Below are 22,630 nucleotides of genomic sequence, written 5' to 3' on the forward strand. Positions count from 1 at the left end.
TATGCACTTTTGAAACTTCAAGACTGGATTGAAAATGTATATCTTGCTTTAATTGCCATTTTTAACTGTGGTATTTTAATTATAGGAGCAAAATTGTTAGAAAGTATAAAGTATATCAGGCCTCAGCATTGCTCCCAAAACAAATGTTTGTTTTTTTTCCCTAAAACAAATGGAAAAATTTCCCCTGCCACCGTATTTTAACCTTAATGTGGCCCTTATGCCGCTTAATTAGAAGACATGACATTCTATTTGAAAAATGCTAAAGAAATTTGAGGTCAAAAATAGGTTTGTACATCTTCTTTTCATGTCCTGTATTATTTTCATGTTTGTTTTGAAAAATCAATATCTGTTCCCAAAATGCTGTGACTACAGGAATCATCAAAAATATTCAGCATTTTCAAGTAAGGTTACATCTTACTCTTCTTTTTAAATATGGGACATTCTGTTCATGAAATTGAGTTTAATCTCACATACAATTATTAGATTCCTCCTCAACCATGCATTCCTGCTATTTTAAAAGATATTATTTTAAGAAAACAGAAAGACATTTTATGTGAAAATTATATTCTGCAGATAGGGACAATTTCTTTCCTGTCACATGGTGTGAACCACATCACGAGTTATCTATTCCTTTTTCATTCCAAGAAATTACTGTATATTTTTATGCTATCATCTCTGCCTTGGGTCAGCTGCACAATGATTTATTCATTTTGTGCAATTAGATGCTGCAATTACAATGAGGAGATCCTGAATTGCTCTGAGTCTGCACTCTGATTATTATTAGGCCTGGGACTCGAGGTCCAGGGTTCGTTTAGGTGGCTGTTTTATGCATGTAGGCAACACTTGGTTCATTTAGACATATTGTTCTTATAAAGGTACCCTACTTGGTTTCATTGATAAAGATGCCAAAATCCAAAAAGACAACTTGCGGTAAATAAAGACCACAGACCCTGGAGCTGGTGATTCTGTACTTCATGTGCTAACGAATCAAGATACTAATTTTCTGTCTCCATGGAGCAAACCTATAGTGTGTAGTTTCAGTGATGGATGTGAACTACAGTGGCTGCAGAACCAGAATCAGAGAGATCATGCATATCATCCCAATGGATCCTTCCAAAAATCACAGGAAGCCAGCTGCCTTCATGTTTGTCCACGGGGTGGCTTGGGCCCACCACAGCAGGCAGCATGGCCCTGGGAACCTTCAGCGAAGGCCCCACATGCTGAGCTCTTCAGGGAAGAAACAGGGAGCTAGGTTGTTTAAATTAATGCGATTGTTTTGATCTAACAAGTCACTAGAATGAATTGACTTTAATGTTATGTGATTCATTAAACTATGTGTCTATAAACACATAAAACTTTTTCAGGGATTGGAGTAACCATGTCAAAAATAAAAGTCCATCGAGAATACATTTCAAATTTAAAATACTTTTGACAGGTGTTTTCTTTTATGGTATGATTGGGCTGAAAGAAAAGTCTAAAAAGGTGAAAAAGAAGAAGATAGAGGAGAGAGGGAAGAAAGGAATGAGGATGGTGCCTGGCAGATGATATACTTTCACCCCTTTCCTTAGCTTAATAGCCTCATTGCATTTGAAGGTGAGGAGTGTTAACTATCAAGGTTTCAGGGTGCTATGATCCTGCTTGCAGGGAGATACCAGCCACCTTCTATTGGCTGTTTGTTCAGTTCCTGACGCATGTATTCAAAACTTTACCCATCACTGTGATGTTTCCCCACTTTTTTGAAAAGGGATTAGAAGTCTAAAGTCTAGTCATTACATATAGCAAAGGGGCAGAACTAATTGGCTGTCCCTGAGCACATGCTCTTACGATTCTTGTCATCTTATTATAGATTTATTTTTAAATAACAAAACAAGTTTTTAAAAGTTAATTTGTAATTTTGTTTCTGGAAAATAGTGAGCATTAGTTTTAAACTTCTAAACACATATTCACCTTAAAATTCCAAACACATATTCAATTTATATCAATGTAAATTATATTGATCTTTGGAGCACATTTCCATTTTGTAGATATTTCTGTAGTGATAAAATAATTAATTTAAAAAATAATTCCCTAATGGTCAGGGGGCAAGGGAAGAATGGAGGAAGTCTGGATGGAGCAGAAGGGGAGTGTGTGGGAAAGAAGATGGTAGAATGAGAGGGACATCATTACCCCTATGTACGGGTATGATTACACGAATGGTGTGACTCTGTATCACGTACAACCAGAGAAATGAAAAGCTGTGCTCCATTTGTGTAAAACAATAAAATTAAAAGAAAAACAAAAAAATTGATAATTTCTTTATATAAATGAGAACTTAATAGTCGTGAAGTGGACATGTGTTCAGATGCACCGTTATCAATTGGCATTATATACGATCCAGCTTCAAGATTATTTAATTCGTCTTCCCATAATTTCAGACAAAGAGCTCATTAGTTAATAAAATAAGAAAAAAAGTAGAAGAGAAATATCAAACCTACTGTGGTAAATTGAGCAATGCCCTCTCCCTCGGTGTCCTCATGTTAATTATGAGAGCCTTTGAAGATTACAGTCTGTGTCCAAAAACCTTCACGGGTGCAATGAAATGAAGGCCTTCCAGGTAGAGAGACTTCCCTGGATCATCCAGGTGGGTCAGTGTAATCAGTAGACAGAGAGGGACAGAGAAGGCGACTGGGACAGAGGTGGTGTAGCAGACAACAGAATTATGCATGGTGCTGTGCTGCTGGTCCTGAAGAAGTGGCATGGGCCAAGAATACAGCCCTGGGAAAATGTAGGGACCTTCTTTCCCCACAACCCTCCAGAAGAGGCAGATAGTAAACGGAACTGTTGTTTAAACACTTCCTTACAACTACAATAGGAGACTGAGGCACCATGAGTAGCAAGGGTCGGCAGCTCCGGTGGTCAGAGCATGGGCTGGCCAGCCTTCCGCAGAGGTAGGGCTGCTGTCCACACAGCAAGGAGGGGAAGTGGCAGCCAGAAATGGAAAAATAGGAATGGACCTCCACTTGGGAGGACAGCTGCTGTCAACCAGGAGTCTCTGACAATCCACGTTGGACTGGCTGTGAAATGTGCCCAGGGTAACATCTTTCTGTCTTTACAATGTGGAGGTGAATTCAAGGGTATGTTCGCTCAGAATCAAGTGGGAGGCAAGTGCGGAGGCTCTAGTGTCCTGGGAGGTTGCACACTGCAGGGCTTAACCGAGGGACTCTTCCCCCAGTACGTGGTTGAATGCATGTCAGATGACAAACTGGAAAATGTCTACTGTGGTGAATTCACAGTGTTTTTTTTAGTCTGAGATGATAGATCATTAGACAGCAATGACATACCCTTAGCTATCAGCATAAGTAAAACTGTATTGATCGCTTGTTTTCTGAAAATATAAATGAGTATTAATCATCTCAATTTAGAAAATAATATGTACAGTCTTATTTTCTCAGACTTAATACCTCCAATTAGATCTTGATTTCATATCTATTAACAAAACAATGTAAATATACCCAAAATCAGAAAAAAGAATAAAGAAACCCTCATAACCTAAAAATAATTACTATTGATATCTTAATTTCATTGTCCTCTACACATGTGTTATGTGTTGAACAGATGCTGTATACTAAATATGGATCCCATATATTTACAGTATATTGGTGATGACATGTGTGTTGATTTCTACATGCTCTTAGTGACTTGTTTCGGTACAGTTTTAGGCCAGATTTCACCCACCCCATCATCTTAACAATAAAGTCTATGTGTGCTCCTAGGACCACTGAGCCAAACCACTTAGCATTTTCCACTTTTTCCCATTATTTCAAACACACCCGTCACATAGTCCATTCTCTCAGAGGTTACTAGCTTAGAGGATGAGGTGAGACCCATCTTGGTCTGCTCTCTGTTCTGTAATTCTGCAGCCTAGTTTTTTACTGCCCTTCAGAATACTTTCCTTTTCCTCCCAGCAGCATTTTGCTTTCACCTCGCCCTGCCTCCTCCCAATTGGGCATCCCATCCCTTTGTTAATAACTGGGCACATGAACAGGCAATGGCATTGTGATTTGACATTATCATGTGCACTTTTGCTTCCTAGATCATTTGCTCTTTTTCTGAAAATCAATCTTTCACTCCATTTGCCTCATTTTCTAACAGGATGCTTATCCTTTTGTTTTGTCTTATTCAACGTTTATTCTTTGGAGAATAAAAATTTACTTATTGCCTGAGGTTTATCTTGCCAACTGTTCTCTGATTCATCTTTCCCCTATTTATTGTACCTACAATGTTTTCATATTAACACATATTTTAAATTTTATTTGTTTGAGTAGAGTGATATTTTCTCTTATCCATACTGTTTTACGGGTACTTTAAGAAAACCTGCCAAACTATGACACACGACCAGCATTTCCCCAGCATGCTTTGTGTACACTTGAAGTTTACACCTATGCCATCTGGTATGATGCTCCTATATGACAGATATCAGGAAATACTTCCTACACCACAAAGTGGTCTTAATCTTATTAGGACACATCAATTCATAATTTTGAGGTATATAGACACACGTCCAGATCAATTTACAATTTAGAAAACACTATATTTGGTCACACTGCCTTCTTTAGTACATAAAATTTTCTTTATTTGGAGAAAAGCAGAATAAATGCATTGCCTTTTGACCTTAGGAAGTACCACAGAGTTGTAGTTGTGTTTGCCTTCACCTTTTTTTTTTAGAGAAAAACCATTATTGTTGAATAAATATTATTTCTGTGAAATATTGCACTGAGAAGATTCATGTTTTTTTCCGTCTTCTCTCTTTCATTCTTTAAATAAGGAATTCTAATTTGAAAATGTGTTCGTTTACTTTTCTGTAACTAACATAAGGTCATCTTTATTCTGTTTTGTTCTGAGAAGTGGTTACAAAGATAAACTTGAGCATATTATTGTCAGCATACTTGGTGCATATTCTCAAAGTGTCACTGAACATGGTGAACCAACTCATTGACATTTAAAGTTATCATCTGTAATTCTTTCTTGTTTAAAGTCCATCAAATTTAGTTTATTGAGTTTTACTTAGTTATTTCAAAATTAGAAGCAAGCACTATCCAGGACAGAATGCCAACTTTGTACACAAGGCCCAGATGGAAGGCTATACCATGTTCTAGACAGGAAAATATAAAAAAAACTGAGGGCTGAAATCATAACCCATCACCTGCAGAAGAGCAAGGATCCAACTAATACAGACAAGTGCTGAGAAAAACACTCTGCTAGCAGGAATTCAGCTTTGTAGAAGAAAAAGTTTTATTGGGTAATTACTAAAGTCAATGAGGAAGCGTGTGGTGGGAGGTGCAGAACAGAATACCAGATATAAATGAAGATTCTGTGCAGTGAGTCACACCCCTGAGTTGAATTTGAATGAGTGTGGTTCAGTAGCACATTAGGAAAAGCAACCATCTTACTCAGCTGTGTGCATCAACTTCTGAGTGCTCAATTGTTTACACAGCAAAAGTGCAAATAGGAATAACACAATGAAAAATCACTGATGCTTAGGCTTAGAAGATAGTGGTAGTTACTCAATTTTTAGGGTCATCTGATGTTGGAGTAGTTATTTTTCCTTGCTTTTGAATAATTATTTCTTGCCACAGCTCACAAACTACCAAATTTAGAAATAGTAATATATTCATGATCAGTAGTAAATTAGTGTTTTATGTAATATGTTAAGATTGACACTTATATCATTAAAAATCCACATCATTGCAATAGGAATATGTTGGTTTCTATGACTGAGTCCTAAAGTACCCCAAAATTACTGTCTTAAAACAACAGCCATTTGTTATCATGCCCTTGCTCATGTCACACGTCTGGGTGGGACTCAGATGAGTTCTTTCTTAGGGCTGTACAGTTTAATGTCAAGGTGTGAGCTTGGGTTGGGTTCTCAGGTAAGCAGGTGGGCTTCTTCGACTTCATGGTGCTGGGGGAACTCAGTACTTTGGAGTTATAGGACAGGGATTCCTGCTTTCTTGCTGCTTTCCAACTGAAGGATCCTAACATCTAGAATACCACCTGTAACTCCCTGCCCAGGTCTTCTATGTGACAGTTTGTTCCTCTGTGGCTAGCAGGAACAGGTGCTTCAGTGCGGAATCTTTCTGATTTCTTCCATTCCTGGCTTTCAGAACTTCTTTTAAGTGGGAATATTTGATTTAGGCCAGACCCACTAAGGTGGTTTCCTTTTAGATTCATGTAAAATCAACTGATTAGGGACTTTAACTCCATGTGCAACATCACTTTTGTCATATAACATAACATGATCATGGAGAAATCACCCATTACTTCCACAGTTTCCGTATCCAAGGGAAAGACCAAAGTTTGTACAACCAGGGTTAGAAATGTTGGGGTCCTGAGAGAATTCCCATCATTCTTCTCTGGCTGCCAGTGCTTCATCATACATTTGCCTTTGCCCAAGGTTTCCATGAATATCATTCTGTGACACATTGACTCAAAGCCCAAAATGTGATATAAAACCCATTGGCTTGAAGTTGGAAATCTTGTCATCTAAATTATCAAAACCCTTTGATGAGATTTCCGGGTGTGATCCTTGATGATTCTGAAAGCCCAGGGGGAAGTTCCTCTCCATGTGTGGGCACAGGAAACCAGAGACAAGATCTCTGGCCCCCAAATTCCCAGAACATCGTGGGGGGGGGGCAGGTTTAAAATTCTGGTTCAAAGGGACAATAGAGGCAAAGAGGAGTAACTAGGTTACCATCCTTTTGAAATCCATGAGGGGAGATGTTGATTTTTCTTGAGTATGTTTTAAGGTCCAAGAATCACCCTTCTGTAGCTCCTAGATCTGCTGAGTTCTCTCATGCAACGTAAAATATATATGCAGCTGAGTAGTTTTATCAGATTGCTTCATTTTGGGGTTCTGACAACTTTTTCTTTTGCTTCTCTGTCCCTTTCAATCCAAGTTGACAGTATTTCTGCTGAAATGATTTTCTTAAGAACCTTGTAGGCCTTGCGTGAGATTCAGTGAGTTTTGCTGCATTAAGTGAAGCCACCCCTATAAATCACTTTGAAATGGTCCTTTCTCTGGGCTCCTGCTGTGAAGGCCAGAAGTCTGTGCCCTTCATCCTTCTGGAAGCCTGCTACTTTGATGTAGAGGCACAATTTCACCTCTTCAAAGCACAATTTTGTTGCTAAATACTGTGCGCTTTGATGCTTCTAATGGCTTAGCAAAGCCTGTACGGCCACAAATTCAGTCTTTTCTCTAAGTCATACTTTCAGCAAACACCTTTACTACCATGGATGGTGGGCGTCTTCAAAACAATTTTGTTCAAATACGCTTTTGGTCTAATTGTTCTTCCTTTGATTTGTTTGTCCCCTCTCACATGTACCATAAGCAGCAAGAAGAACCCAGCTGACTCTTTGGCACCTTTCTGGGCAGTGACTTCCTGTGCAGTCCATGATCACGACCTTGGCTGGCAGCATCCTGGCAAGACACGATTATCCTGAGCTTTCTGCCACTATAGACCAGGGATTCTCTTTCTTTCAGTTTCTGATAACAGATCTGAACTGCCCTCCGGGGCCTCACAGGTCCCGAGAGTCCAATTTCCTACCATCTGGGCAGGCAGTCTAGGCTTTACCCTTCAGGCTCCTAAAAACACGTCTGACCACAGGAGCTTGAAGTGCTCCTATGCACCCATGTTTGTTACAGCACAGTCACTGTAACAAAATGCCATGAACCAGGTGGTTATAATCCACAGAATTTCATTTCTTACAGTGCTGGGGGTTTCAAGGTCAAGATCCAGGCACCACAAATTTGGTATCAGTGAAGTGAGAGCCTGCTCTCATAGATTCCTGTCTTCTCACTCCAACCTCACATGGCAGAGGGCTAAGTGGTCTCCCTTGGGCTCTTCTGTCATGGGACAACCCCATTTCCAAGGGCTCTGTCCCCCTGAAATGATCACCTCACAGAGGTCCCACCATCTCAGGAGGGTGAAAGTCTCCATATATGGATTTTGAAATGACAAAAACATAGATTAAGTATTATCTATATTATTATTTGATATATTACATTATGTATGAAATTATATATTATATGATAAAAGCACAGAATTTGTAGTTATTTCTATGGTTTGAATGGGGTTTGTGACCCCCTACAGGTCTCAGGAGTTAAAACCCCACTTGGAAGTATTAAGAGGGTGGAAATTGAATCTGACTATGGAGTTTAGAAGTGAAGTCTTTGAGAAATGGTTAGGAGTAGATAAAATCATCAGATTAGATTAAATCCTGGTAACTGTAGAAGATGGGAGAGACCAGAGGGTGAACATGCACACACACTGAACCGTTTCTTACCCTTTGTGACCTTGGGGCTCTGCCAGTACCAGATGCAGTCCTGGACTGTTATGGTTTGGATGTGAGGTGTCCCCCAAAAGCTCACGTGTGAGATGATGCATGAAGTTTCAGAGGAGGAATGATTGGTGAGGTTATAAGAATCTTAACCCAATCAGTGAATTAATCCCCTGATAGGGATTAACTGAGTGGTCATTGAAGTGGTAGGGTGTGGCTGGAGGAGGTAGAAACTGGGGTGTGCTTTGGGTATATATTTGTTTTTGGCAAGTAGAGTCTCTCTCTCTGCTTCCTGATATGATGTGAGCTTCTTCCCTCCACTCTGCTCTCCGGCCATTATGTTCTGCCTCACCTCAAGTCCTGAGGAATGGAGCTGGCCTGCTATGGACTAAGACCTCTGAAACCCTGAGCCCTCAAATATCAGGAAATACCTTGATTTCAATGAATAAGGACCTGGTCTATGCCCACACAGTTCATTACCTATGATTCCATGTTTGGTTCATGTAATGGTAGAATTTTGTATGATTTTAGCCAATGAAGCAGAAACAAAAATCATGATAAAAAAATAAAAGCACTGCAAACACCCTAATCTACTCAGGATGCTACAGCTACATGCCACAGCTCATCAACAACAGAAACACGGAGCTCACAGTTGTGGGGGCTGGAAGTCCAAGATCAAGGCTCACGCAGCCTTGTGTCTGGTCAGTGCCCCTTTCCTGGCTCACAGGTGGAGCTCCTCACTGTGCCTGCACAGCTTGGAAGAATAGCCAAAGCAGCTGAGACCTTTCATCAAGGCACAAACCCCTTCCACGAGGGATCTGTCCTCATAACTGAATAGTCTCTCAAGTACCTAAAGCCTCACACTGGTGATTAGATCTCCAATATGGGCATTTGGGAAAGACGGACAGCCAGAACACAGTGGTCAGCATGACACTGAGGGTGTGCGAAGGTTGTGGGGGAGGCTTACTGTAACTGTACAAGGTGATCACAAGAACGCCATCTAACTCTCCCACCACCTAGTGGTCATTTATCCACTGTACAGGCACATCAAGGGTCAGGGGCTCTTTTCCCCTAGGCAGGAAGAACACACTGGTTCACTCACCAATACTGGATTGACTCCCAGAGACTATTTCATCTTTCAGAGCCAATAGATATATATGACCTACATGTGGTGTGGTATCAATTTGCCATTTCTTATGTATGTAGGCCACTAAAGATTCATAGAATTTAATAATCTATTGTAGAGTTAAAAAGAACCACAGATGCTAGTGATTTTTTGTTGCAGTACTGGACAAAGTAGTAGACCAGTCATGCTGGATGCCAGTTGACCGTCCATTTCCAGGCTGAGGCACTATCCACAGCCTCCTTACAGGCACCCATGCAGTTCTTCTAGCTCACAGCTCACGTGACCTAGGCAGCTCCCCTCTAGTTGTCCTCAGTAGCTCCCTGTGATCGTCCAACACTGATCTGACCTTAGGCGTTGATCCACAGGCCGGAGCACATGTCTGTGTAGCTATCGCACTGTGAACCACAACACAGAGCCCAAGAGGGGCACGCCTTCTCTCTGGCGTTTGTCATGACCCTGCTGGTTTCCCATCTCTGTCTGCTTCCTCCAGTTGACTACTCTCCTCGAGAAAACCCAGAAAAGAACAGACGGCACCTCTTCCATTTTGACCATGCAACTTCCATGAGCCCACGTTTTGCACAATGACTGCATTTCCTTAATACACAGCTTAATATGATTTTTATCTATTATAGCAGAAGTTTGGCTCATATTGAGTCTAAATGAATCTTTAAATCTTAAGAGTCAAGATTCCTCCATGCTCCGGTTTAGTTGATTTTTAAAATATAATAATATATTTTTCATTTTAACCCTAATGCATTTAAAAATACAGCTCTGATAATAATTCCAGATTTTTCATGATATTTAAAAAATCTAGAATATGTATGTCATCTAACATATTAGATTGCCTTCCATGTGTTTGTCATTTAAGTTGAATTAAAATGGTATTGTCCAAAATGGGGAAGAATATTGAATAAATAAAGGACCCTATGGAGTGGCCAAATATAGCCTATATATATATATATATATATATATATATATATATATATATTACATAGTTTTTGTGGTAAAGACAATACTCGCTACCAGCAGTGTTCAAGAACAAGATACATTACTATTAGCTAGATTGAACCTTTTCACAATGTATATATGCTTCAAAGCATCATGATGCAAATGATAAATATATACAACTGTATCTGCCACTTTAAAGAAATAATGAAAATATTTATTAAACTTCAAAAAATGGTTAAGAAGGTATATTTTATGTGATTGTGTATCTTATCACAAATGCAAACTAAAATTATTTAAAGTAGACATGATCCTAAACCCTCACCAAAGTTACCATTAATTAAATTTGCAGAGCAGTCTGTAGGAAGATATTAAATTGTTATTCTGTAGGATGAACTCCTTCATATTGTAGTCCAGAAAATGTTAATATGGTTTCAAATACCTACTGAAATAAAGATGCACTAACTCTAACATATCACTCAGCTCCAGAAGTGAAAACATAGTTCACAACATGCTATTGGAATCTGACATCACATGGGGAAGGATGTTGATCAACTGGAGGATGGCACCAAGATTTAAGAAGATTGAATGACATTCAGTGGTTCTAACCTCATGAAGTTCTCCAACTGGGCAATTAGTGGGAAATTTAAAGACAACATTATTTATATAAAAGAATTGTCTAATACATTTAACTCTTGTGAATTAAAATACATATATATATATTATTTTATTTATTTATTTATTTATTTATTTATTTATTTATTTGAGGCTGAGGATGTAGCTCAGTGACAGAGCACTTGCCTAGGGAATGTGAAGCTCTGGGTTGCAAAAGAAAGAAAAGAAAATGTGCTGTCCATGGGCCATTGTGCTACTGACCATATTAAAAAACTGTGAAATCTCATAAGCATTGTATTGTCTTTTTTATTTAAACAAGTATATGATTTTGAAATAAAACATGTTGATTCTTGAAAGCGGAATTTATCAGGATTCTTTCTGATTTGCAGAACCTTGTAAAATATGAAATTCTCAGGGTTTCTGAGATGTTGCAAATATGTCTATTGATACAATTCACTATTTGTTAGGATATAAGTTTCTAACATTGCTGCAGTGGCTAACTTTGAGTATCACCTATGGTGCCATTGTTGACATTTTTATGAAGCTTTTTCTATTTGCTGATTTTTGAAGCAATTCCCTCTCTTTCCATGCTTTAATTGTGACTCTGTAATCACAAGCCTATTTTAAATAAATGGGACTGCAAGAGAAGCTTACTAAAGTGAACCTACCAAATATTTTTATGCAGGTTTTTTTTAAGATTTAAACTCAGACTTCATCAGAAGCTGCTGCTGCAGTTCTGCATGCTTCGCAAGAGCTAAACCAAAGACAAACAAGATCCATCATTTCCCCATTGTATAGGTAACTCTCACAAGCAAGGCCATGATGCATATGCCAGAATAAGTCATCAGAATGGAATGTGTCACTCTCTGGCCACTAGATCAAAACCAAAGAAATCTCGGTGGTTTAGCCACTTCTTAGAGAACACCCTGCTGTGCTCAGACTGCGAGAAGAAAACACTATTAACGGGTTATGAGACTAGCATCATATGACATGTTCGAAGGACATACAGTCAAGTGCAGAGAATCTTACGTTCTTGAAAGGATGTGAAGAGCATCTGGAATCGGCTGTTTCGACTACCCTCGTCTGCCCACATGCGAATCACCCCCAGACCAGTGCGGAGCATCACGTCATTAGCCACAGTGCTGCAGAACTTAGCTTTCAAATCCTCCACAGAACTGCTTCCATCGTACACAGCCACAAAGTTTCTTTTGCATTCATTTGAATTCTGCATCTCATAGTCTAAGAACCGTAAGTAAATCTGTAAAACAAAGATAAAAACATTTCTTCGTTTCAAAAATGTAGATCAGAAAGTACCAGAACTTCCTTTCTCTTTCAGGCTCACAAGACAGTCTTGATTGCAATCAGTCTTATTATTTTCCCCCAGTGGAGAGCAAGAAGATGTACAAGCAAGAACAAATTGTGTTGAATAATTTTTTTCAATATTATTATCTTCTCTTTACTTAAACGTATCATTTTCCTTAACTGAGTATTTTTACCCAAATGATCCTTATCTATTTTCATAACTTATTTGGAATCACTTATTAGTTTTGCAAACTTATACACTTCTTTGCTTTGGTTAGAAAAATGTTTTAAATATTCCTGACACATTCTTGTTAAAATTCCATAGCTTCCTTTTACTTCCAAAAAATATATGGAAAGAAACAATTTGTTAACTATTAAAGGAAAACAAAAATGATATCAAAAGTCTCTGATTTCAGGGGGCTGACATTATTTAACATGACTACACTGCTTCATTTTTGATGTGGAGTATATTGTAAATTAAAAATGGCAAAGCTAGTCTACACCATTCTCACCATACTTGGAGTCAAAGCATTTAGCTAAATCCACATAAATAAACATTAATTTAACAATGAGAAAAAAGCATGTGTGACCTATGTTGTATGCTACATTTTAAAACTCCCAACAATTCCATCAGTAGCTCCTATCCTATCTTATTCAGATGTGGAAACTCAGACGCTGAAGGTGTAAACTGGAAGGTAGTAGTGAGCTCTGTCTCACACCCAGTCCACATCCTTCCACATGCCACATTGCTTCAGACACACTGATTCCTGATCTACAGATACTATTTGATTCCATACCAACATTTATTCAGAATCACAAGCAACTATTTCAACCAGAGATAAGTCTGTAAAGAAGCTATTTGTTCATTCATCCATCCATTCTGCAGCCTCCACAGGTTGACCTCTTACTTGGCCCCAGACACAATTGTGCCTGCAATGGTGACCATCAGGAGGAAGGCCAGTGCTGACCCATGTGTCCATCTGGTCATGACAACAGGATACCACGTCAAACTGTGGGGATTGTATGAAGAAAGAGAAAGCCAGACTAAAAAGCCTAGGCACAATGGGAGGGATACTCAGATGGTTCTGGGATGAACTGCAGCCTTCACACAGGATCCCCCAAGGGCTTGGCTCTGTTTTTTAACATGCTTATCTATAGGCTACTTTGTTTTAAATCTGTTTCTCTTGATGTTGCATGAATAGAAAATAAAATATGCATTACATTAAAAATGCATATCTTTCATCCTCCTGCGTTCATTTTTCTTCATTATGTAAACTTTGAATCTCATGAGAACTTTCCCTCAAATCTGATATGTCCACCCTCAATTTTAAATTCCTGTATCTCAATTAATAGAGATGGTCTTTTTTACTCAATGTTCCTGTCAAGTTAGGCACCAGCCCCTGCTAAGTTCACCTTCAAAACCACTGTTTTTGGTCCACAACAGATGACACCTGAATATAGCCTGCCACAGGGCCTGGATGTTTGCAGGTACAGACCCTCCAGTCTGTCCCCAAACCCAAGCCTACCCCACTATATTTCTAAGTAATGAATCTAATAATCACAACTCTTTAGTCAAAATCTTGAGCTGGTATAAAATAAAAATATTTAAAAACCATAAAGTGGCAAATTTGCCTTCCTTCTTATGTCCTCAAATTACATTTATTTGTTACAATGTCATCCTATTTGTACACGATGTTAGTTTTATACTGTACACCACGACCTTCTGCCAGCCTCTTCCAGAGTCGTCATGGTCTAGTTCAGTTGTTGCGTGTCTGGTTTGGAATTTTTTGTGATGCCTACTCCCTAACCCTAGCACAGCCTTTCTCAACACCCTCTATGCTACAGTGTGATTTTGAATGTACATTAAACTGAAATTACAGCTGATATATTCCTTCTGCTAAACTATGTGCTCATGAAAAGATTGGGCAGTGCTTTATATTTTCATGCCCTAAGCCTTAAACTATGCTTTGAAAATATTAAACATTCCACAAAAGTTCTGGAATCCACAGAACATAATTTGGTCAACTTTTGTTATGTGTATGGGATAATATGTAACAAAGAAGTCCATTATTATGTATAATTAAAATGTACCACTTAAAAAATTTTAAGCTGGGTGGGGTGGCTTAATTCCAGGGATTTAGGAAGCTGGGGCAAGAGAATGACATGTTCAAAATCAGCCTCAGCAAGTTAGGAAGGCCCCTACAAAATTTAGTGAGATGCTATCTCAAAAGAAAAATTTAAAAAGGGGCTGAAGATGTGGCCCAGTGGTGAAGCACCCCTGATTCAAAGCTCAGTAATAAGCAAACAAACAAAAAAAGATTTTTTTTAATTAAAAGAGAAAAAAAATGTTTGAGAATGTACATACCTGCAAATGATTAAACAATTAGAAATCCTGTTTTCCAAACTGACTTCATTTTAGCATTGATCAACTGTTTGTTGGGAATCTATAAGCCAGACATTTGTTTTAAGTGCTAAAAACGATAATTATCTAGAATCATCATTTTATTACATAGTAGGAAATTATATGAAATAATAGTCAAAACAAGGTATGGTGCAGATCTAAAGAATAACGAAGTATATAAAAAACAAACATGTTCAGTCTTTCAGGAAGCTGGGAATGTATTTTGACATCCTAGTGAGGCTGTCATAACATAACTTTGGGAAGAAGAACAAAACAGAGAAATACAAAAAAAAAATTCAATGAAAATGAGCAACAGTGGAGAACCCTAGAGCTCCAGGGCCCGCTGCCTAGCTGCAAGGTTTCTGCATCTAGGCAATCAAAATACTTGGGCTGGAGGGCATCACGAAGTTCCAATCCAATACTGTGATGATGCATTTGAATCAACTGCTACTGCTGCAACCATGTGACATACACATGCCAAGAAAGCCCGCACTGTCCTCATGCCTGGGTTGATGCTTTATGTTATTCCATTAAGAGTGCAAATATTACTCGCATGGCCCATTTATCCTCTATTTTTCCAACACAGTACTATGCTCCTGAAATAATCTGGAGAATTCCTGTGATGTCTAGTTTAAGGAAGCATGCATCCAAAAAAATGTTAGCATCCAAGTTGTTGCCAATCACTGCTCTCTGTGTGTCAAATATCCAGGCAGATTCTTTAAAAGGAAGCCCCCCACCCTATCCGATGATCTTACTAGAAACATGAAGCAAAGAAGACACAATAACTTGCACCAGACATATAAACAAAGTAACGTGAGGCCTAGAATAGGGTGAAAATCCTCCACCCTGGATTAAGCATTTTGCCACAATACCTTGCCTTCTTCTGACTAACTGTGAACAAATGAAAATACAATAAAAATAAAAGCTAAAGTTTAGCTATTCATCTAAGATAACAAAAATTTTAAATGAAACATAAAGTTAAATAAATACATTACATTCTAAAATAGTATGTGACATAGTTTCTCACCTCTCAAAAGAAAACACAATTTCAACTGAAAACATACAAACTTAACACAAAGAGGAACACCCACGGGGTAGGGAAGGCAGTCTATTCACTCTTTGATGGGCGGTACAAACTAATCATCCTCTCAATAGTTCTGAAAGTTATGAAAACTAAACACTATGCCCATAGAAGGAAAGACACTTGAAATAATTGTTTGAAGGAAAAATTCGTAAGGAAATCATTTGACTAAATAAAGAATAAAACACACCTGATGTTTTCAAGCCTAATGTGTCTGAACAATTACTTCAAGTTTCTTATACTGCTGTACAATACAGCTTGAAATTCTAATGTATTATTAGGAAAAGAAAGTTTGCTTGGTATGTTGGCAGCAGCTCCTGACAGTGCACCACTTCACTCAGTTCCCTAATCAATAGCTACTTAGCTTAACCATTAAGATGAAGAAAAATGAGTTCAGAAAAATTAACAAATTTTTCCAAAGTGGCTCAGGCCCTTAAACAATGGCTTTATTTTAAGAACAACTCTGCCTGGCACATCACTGCTCCTGGTCTCACTATGTGAGCAGCCTCATAAAGAAGGAAGCTCAAGATGGAGATTCCAGGAAGAAAGCTAGACTCTTAAACAAAACATGCTGTAGCAAAAATAAGTAATCAAAGAGAAATAAACAAGCAAGCAAAGCAAAGCATTTCCATTTTCCTAAAGGATCTAAGAAACATGTTGACTGTCAAAACATAAAAGAAATTCATAGATCAGAAATGTGTTCCTTCAAAATTGATGATTGTATTACAATTCTTTAAAAATAGAATTATTTGCCAGGCACAGTGGTGCAATGCCTGTAATCCTAGTAGCTCAGGAGGCTGAGGTAGGAGGATTGCAAGTTAAAAGCCAGCCTCAGCAACTTAATGAGACCTTGTCCCTAAGTAAAATACAAAAAAAAAAAAAAATGCCGGTAATGTAGTTCAGTGGTTAAGTGCCCCTGGGTTCAATGCTTGGTACCAAAAATAATAATAAATAAATAAATTCTTATAAGAATATCACCATAGTTATAAAGTCAGCATGTTTGGTTCCTGCATCGTCACTGACAGCAATGGAGAGTCTCCATATTTTTTACGAGGTAACTGACTGGCATTTGTACATGAAGTGCAATGACTGCATCGAAGTACTTCCTATATTTAAAGGGCATTCTTAGTAAGTAGAGCACTATTTATAGAGGACGTGAACAATTACCATCACTAGATTTTATATAATCACTTCTGAAGCATTTTATGCTTTTTCTGGACTTCATATAGTTTTTATATCATATAGAAGAAGAAATAAAACAAGCTAGTAGGGTATTGGCTGTCCTTGCCCAGAGCCGTCAGTGCAAAGGCTGGATTCCATCATCCAGAAAAGGTGATCAAGTGTCCCTCACTAGCCCTCCTATAAGTCATATGAAATCCCTCCCTGTGTCGAGTTTGGAGCAACTGTCTCCTCGGCTTAGCTCTTACTCCATAATAATGCCAAGGGAAAGAATTATTCAAGTAGCAGATAATAGAAAACTCTTCAATTGCTCTGCTAAAGAAAAGAGAAAATGATAAACAGAATAATATATAACTCTAGTAAAATCGTCAGATTACAATCTCTTCTCAGTGAATCATTTTGATGCATTCTTCTTTTTAATCAATCAAAAAAAGTTGGAGCTGACAAGATGATTTATTGAACACGACGTGGGAAACCAGAATATTAGCCAGTTCTAGAAATATCTGTCTTTCAAATCACACTAATATGGAAGGCAGAATACTTGTTTTTACTCACAAAGCAAATAAATCTATCCAACAATATACTAAAGTAATATATTGACAAACAAAATTTAATACCAACTGCTCAGCCTGGTCCCTCCTCTCATGGTCAACATGACATGCAAACAAGAAACACTGAGGTGATTATCTAGGACCTGGAAGAGCTGCTTTCTTCATAATATACAGAATTAAATATTCCACAGCCTGAGAAATGCTGCAAATGGCTTCAATAGCACTGGATACTTTATAAATAAAGCCATATTCTAAAAATCACATACCTAGGACTTCTGTGGTTACTGTTTTAATTGTGACAGACATTTCAGGTCTATAATCTCAGGTGAGATATCATTTGAATTTGGAGGATAACAAACCAAACTATGGTATTTTTCCTGAAATGGGATCTTGATGCAATAATATTATAGTAATTTTCATGTAAGCCCAGAGTCATGTCAAAATATTTGAAGTTCATCTGAGTTTCCCCCTAAAATCTGATAATACAAAAATATTTCCTTAAAAACAAGCTGGGCCATAGCATTTTTGTTGGTAGTTATCTAACCTGCTAAGACTTTCACTTTGCCCAATTTTATTCTCATTTTTGGAAATACTGAAGGCAAACTCAATCTTCAGAACTGGTATTAGTTATCATTGTAATCCATTACAGTGATTACCCTTAGTCTATTGCATTAATTTTTATTGCTCCATAACAAATCACCTCAAATTTAGCAGTTTAAACAACACCCATTTATTATCCCACTGTTTTATAGCTTAGAAGTGCTCCAGGCTTGACTGTGCTTTTCTGAGGCTAAAATCCTAGTTTCTTGAACTTCAGGAGGGAGGGCCTGTTTTCTTGATGGCTCTTTACCAGCGACTACCTTCCTCCTGGAGAATGTTCCTGAGTCACCTGGTTAGCTTCTCCTTTGCCCCAAATCAGAGAAAGCAAAGTTTTTTAAAAGGCTCATATGATTTGATAAGACTCACCTAGATAATCTCCCTCTTGATCAAAATCAACTGATTGCTAGCCTTGATGGAATCACCCAAATCCCCTTGCCAGGCACTTGATCATAAGCAGACATGTGGTATTCTGTCATCTTCTCAGCTCCAGGGTTGAGTCTGAAATCTTGGGTGCCCTCTTAAGATTCTGCCTCCAATATTCCAATATTCATGGTCATTATAAAGTCATTTTCACACAACTTTACTCTAAATGACCACAGACATATTTGAACATATTTGTCAGGTTTTTATGTTTATTTGATTCATTTTTTTTTTTTTTTTGTATAGGCAATTGAACTCAGGGGCACTCAACAACTGGGCCACATCCCCAGCCCTATTTTGTATTTTATTTAGAGACAAAGTCTCACTGAGTTACTTAGCACCTTGCTTTTGCTGAGGCTGGCCTTGAACTTTCAATTCTCCTACCTTAGCCTCCCTCCCGAGAAGCTGGGATTACAGGTGTGTGCCATTGTATCTTGCCTCAAAATGTTTTTAATTAGGTAAAAAGTTAAAATTAATTTGAAGTATTAAACGATGGATAAATAATAAAAATTTTATTTTCCCAAAAGGTTCTTCACTGACTTAGTTACCTCCTTACCACATCTTTTATAAGTCTTTTGACACCATCTCCCTTTCCTGTCTCAGCAAATTTTATCATTTCCCACAATAGTGGGCTTTTGTGATATTAGACTCCACCAGGAGTTAGGAGATGTTGACCTAATGTCAGTTCTGTTACTAACTAGCCAAATATTTGAGCAAATCACTTATCATAGATTCGTGGGATTTTGGTTTTGAGAAGACTTTCATATTATCTCTGCCAAAAAATTAGTTGATTTTTAATTATTATACAAAATCCTTGCCAAACTCTGCTTGGATTTCTCCTCTGGAATCTCATTTGATCTCCATTATTAAAGCAAAAACCTTCTCTTCATTTAATTAAAAGCTACATTTCTCTAGTTTCAAATATTCAAAGGAATTGCAGTACTTTATCCATGCAGATTGTCTACTCCTCTTCATACGCCCGTCCTTCAGGTATCTGAAGATTGCTAATGTATCTTTCTTCTGAGTGCTCATCCATTTATTCTTTCCTTGAGTTTTAACTGAATGCCAAACCTTCTGCTTGAGACTAGGGTACAAGAGATACCCAAGGTCCAGCCCTCCCAGAATTAAGGTTCCAACTATTAGCATGATTTATTCTCCTATTATTCCATCCTGCTGGCTTTTCTCTGGAGAAGTGAAACTGGACAAAATAATACTTTCTACCACCCTTGTTCAGAATTTGTATGTATGGGAGATAGACATTTTCTACAGGTCACCTCTTCAATGATTTCCTTATTACTGGTTGCCAATATTCTTTCTGGCTTTAGTTTTTCAAAATCTAAGAAATCTGGACAGAGTACATTCTAATTAAAGGGAATCATCTGTATTCCTTTTCCTAAATAAAGGAGATGCCAGAAATTACCTTTTCTATTTATCAAAACCTGAGAAGCATCATGTAACTCATTTAAATTTTAAAGGAATTCAAGGAAGCTATTTAGCACTTTCATTGTGCAATATGGTTCAGTCACCAGGTATTGTTGAAATATTCACAGCGAGCCATTTCAAGTTTAACTGTGCTTTGATAGTTTATTCTCATAAACTGCTAAGAGCTCCATAAAAACAGAAAGCCCACATAGGCGGTAATCTCCAGTTCTTGCTTTTCTCCACAGCATTCAAAGCCACTTCCTGTCCTCTAACCTTTAATTTAGCAGAGAAAGCCTGTCACAATAGAGCCATCTTTGTCCAGCTCTGCAGGCGGCTTCCCCTTTGGGTCACAGAATGCCAACTTCTGTAACAGACAGGTACACTCAGTATTGTTGTTCTGGGAGTGTACAAAAGACAGCCTATTTACCAGCTGGGAGAAAGAGGTGTGTATCTGCTCTCTCATGGAAACCTTCCCCGTAAGGCAGCACAGAGGGGCTAAGGCAGTGAGATGCTGCTCACATACTTCCTGCGTATGAGAAGCCTTAAAAATCTTTCATTCATAGAGGTTAGGAAAAGTGGAAAGTACTTGCATGTTAATTCATAAATCATGTAAGAAGTCATAATAAAATGCACTCTAGCTCTCTGGTAATCCAGGTAGGTATTTATGGCTTTATGATGCCAAGAGCTTTAAGTGAATAAAATTTTACAGAGGAATAAATATTCTTTTCATAATGAAATTAACTCTTTCACAGATTTTCTCAGATGCAAAGAGAACTGCAGGTGTCAAAGCAGGAAGGTGGAGAGGGGTCTCGGGATCTCTGGAGCAGAGGTATGGGTGAAGAGTGCTGCTCTTCTCCTACACACGCAAACCCTACAGACAGATCCCAGGGAGACTCAGGAAGAGCAGGACACAGGTGTTTCCTGAGATGTCCACTCTCAAAGGCGACTCTTGGTTCCCCCCCAGCCTGAATATTCCATCACAAATTGTTTGTCCCTGTCCTTCGTGTTTCTGTGGTTGTCTACCAGCAGACAGGTCTCAGCCTGGGTTCTGTGGGAGCACAGCTTCCTGCTCAGTGATACGCCCTGTCCTGTCTTCTCCAGAAAACACTGTATTTCAAAATGTAAACCTGCTCGCAACACTTCCTTGCTTTGCCCCTCTTCCACGTCACTGAGGCACCCAGATGGAGCCCAGATTCTTTGGCGGGGGTGCCCACAGAGACCTTCAGCTTCCTGATTCACAGCCCCTCCACAATGGTGCTTTGATCACATGGCATGCTATTTCTTTAATTCATAAAAGCTCATTCTCACGATTCCATGGCCTCCCGGATGCTCTTCCCTCTTCCTGAAGAGCCTGCCCTTCTGCCTGCCTGACACACCAGGGCTCAGTGGAGACCCTGGTGCTATGGGTTCCACCTTTGACCAGGTGTGTGTGGCCTCTTCCTCCTTTACTTACACTCAACTACACCTGGGCGACCTGATCTGTGGCTTGGAATTTTTTGTCACATATTTGTCTAAGCAGGAAGGTGAACACCAGAGGACAGGTTTAGGAGGCTTTATTATTTCTCTATCATACTGGTGTTAATAAAATAATTAATTGTTTCAAACTCAATAAATAGTCAAGTATGAATCTAATAAATCAGTATTTTTAATGCTTTGCTGTAACAGGAATAAGGGTAAAAGGAGGAGGAAAGTAAATAATAAAGTTTTACACCCATGGAAGCTACCCATTCCCAATGTTTTTGAAGATAAATAGGATGAATATGGTTGTCCTAAAGAAATGTGTCCCAAGTGGCTGCCATTCTAGAGTGTATTGCCAAGAATGGGGTGATCAACATTGAGTCTAGACTTTTAGCACCATGAAAAAATTGTAAGACTTAGTAAGATCGACTGCACATCTTCTCTTGACCATCACAAAGATCTTAATAGGCAATCGCAGAGGGACTGTCCCTTTCCAGTGGACACAAGCTCTGGAACGAGGGACCAGTCATTGATCTGACTAACTCTGTTTTTTCCTCTCTGACTCCATTTTCCTTTTTAATCATTCAGTGGGAGCAATTACCCCATGATGGACACTGAGGCTGCCCCCTAAGCGGGAGGAAACATCTCACCACGGGGACTGAATCACCCTTCAAACAATGATGACCTTCTCAAAGCTTCACAGAACCGTCTTGAGAGGATTACCAACCAGACCAGGGCCTGACCTGGACTCCACCTGCTGTGCCAATGCCCCCGTCAGTCAAGTCCCCAAACCTTGCCTTTCTTCACCTTTTTACAAAGCCTTAAAATTTCTGTCAGTTGCTTGAAGACAAGTTTTGGTCCCTGTCCTCCGTATCTGCTTGCACCTGGCCACACTGACCAGAGCTCTTTTCCTGCCCATCACCATTGCTAGTCCCTTTGACTGGCATATGCATGGCTCAGCCTGATCTTTGGGACCGTGAGGGCCTGGGCTTTCACCTAGGGTCTGTACTAACACTCCTCAATCCTGTCACTATTGTCCTGGCCTTTTCACACCTGCATTTTATATGCCAGAGACCCATGATTTTATAACCTTGACCCTTTTCTCCACTAGTTTCAGTTAACAAATAAACTGTGGATACTGACATTAAGAGCATAATTGTAATTATGCTTAGTACCCCAGCTCATGCCTAAGGCTTCCATCTGACTTTTGGAGA

The 22,630-nt window shown here is 38.8% G+C and overlaps 1 protein-coding gene across 5 annotated transcripts in view; it reads right to left on the reverse strand.

Moving 5' to 3' along the window:
- Positions 1 to 22,630, reverse strand: part of Neto1 (neuropilin and tolloid like 1) — a 113,313-nt gene that overhangs the window by 17,396 nt on the left and 73,287 nt on the right. For 4 of the 5 annotated variants that reach the window (XM_046448554.2, XM_046448555.2, XM_046448556.2 and 1 more), the window contains exon 7: positions 12,032 to 12,260. In XM_046448554.2, the coding sequence (XP_046304510.1) occupies positions 12,032 to 12,260 (229 nt within the window). Of the gene's footprint in view, positions 1 to 12,031; positions 12,261 to 22,630 lie in introns of those variants that run through there. The other variant, XM_046448559.2, reaches the window with a different exon arrangement.

Source organism: Marmota monax, unplaced genomic scaffold, assembly GCF_021218885.2.
Source record: "Marmota monax isolate L192 unplaced genomic scaffold, Marmota_monax_Labrador192_F-V1.1 WCK01_AAM20220418_F8-fsc00060, whole genome shotgun sequence".
Lineage (NCBI taxonomy): Eukaryota > Metazoa > Chordata > Mammalia > Rodentia > Sciuridae > Marmota > Marmota monax.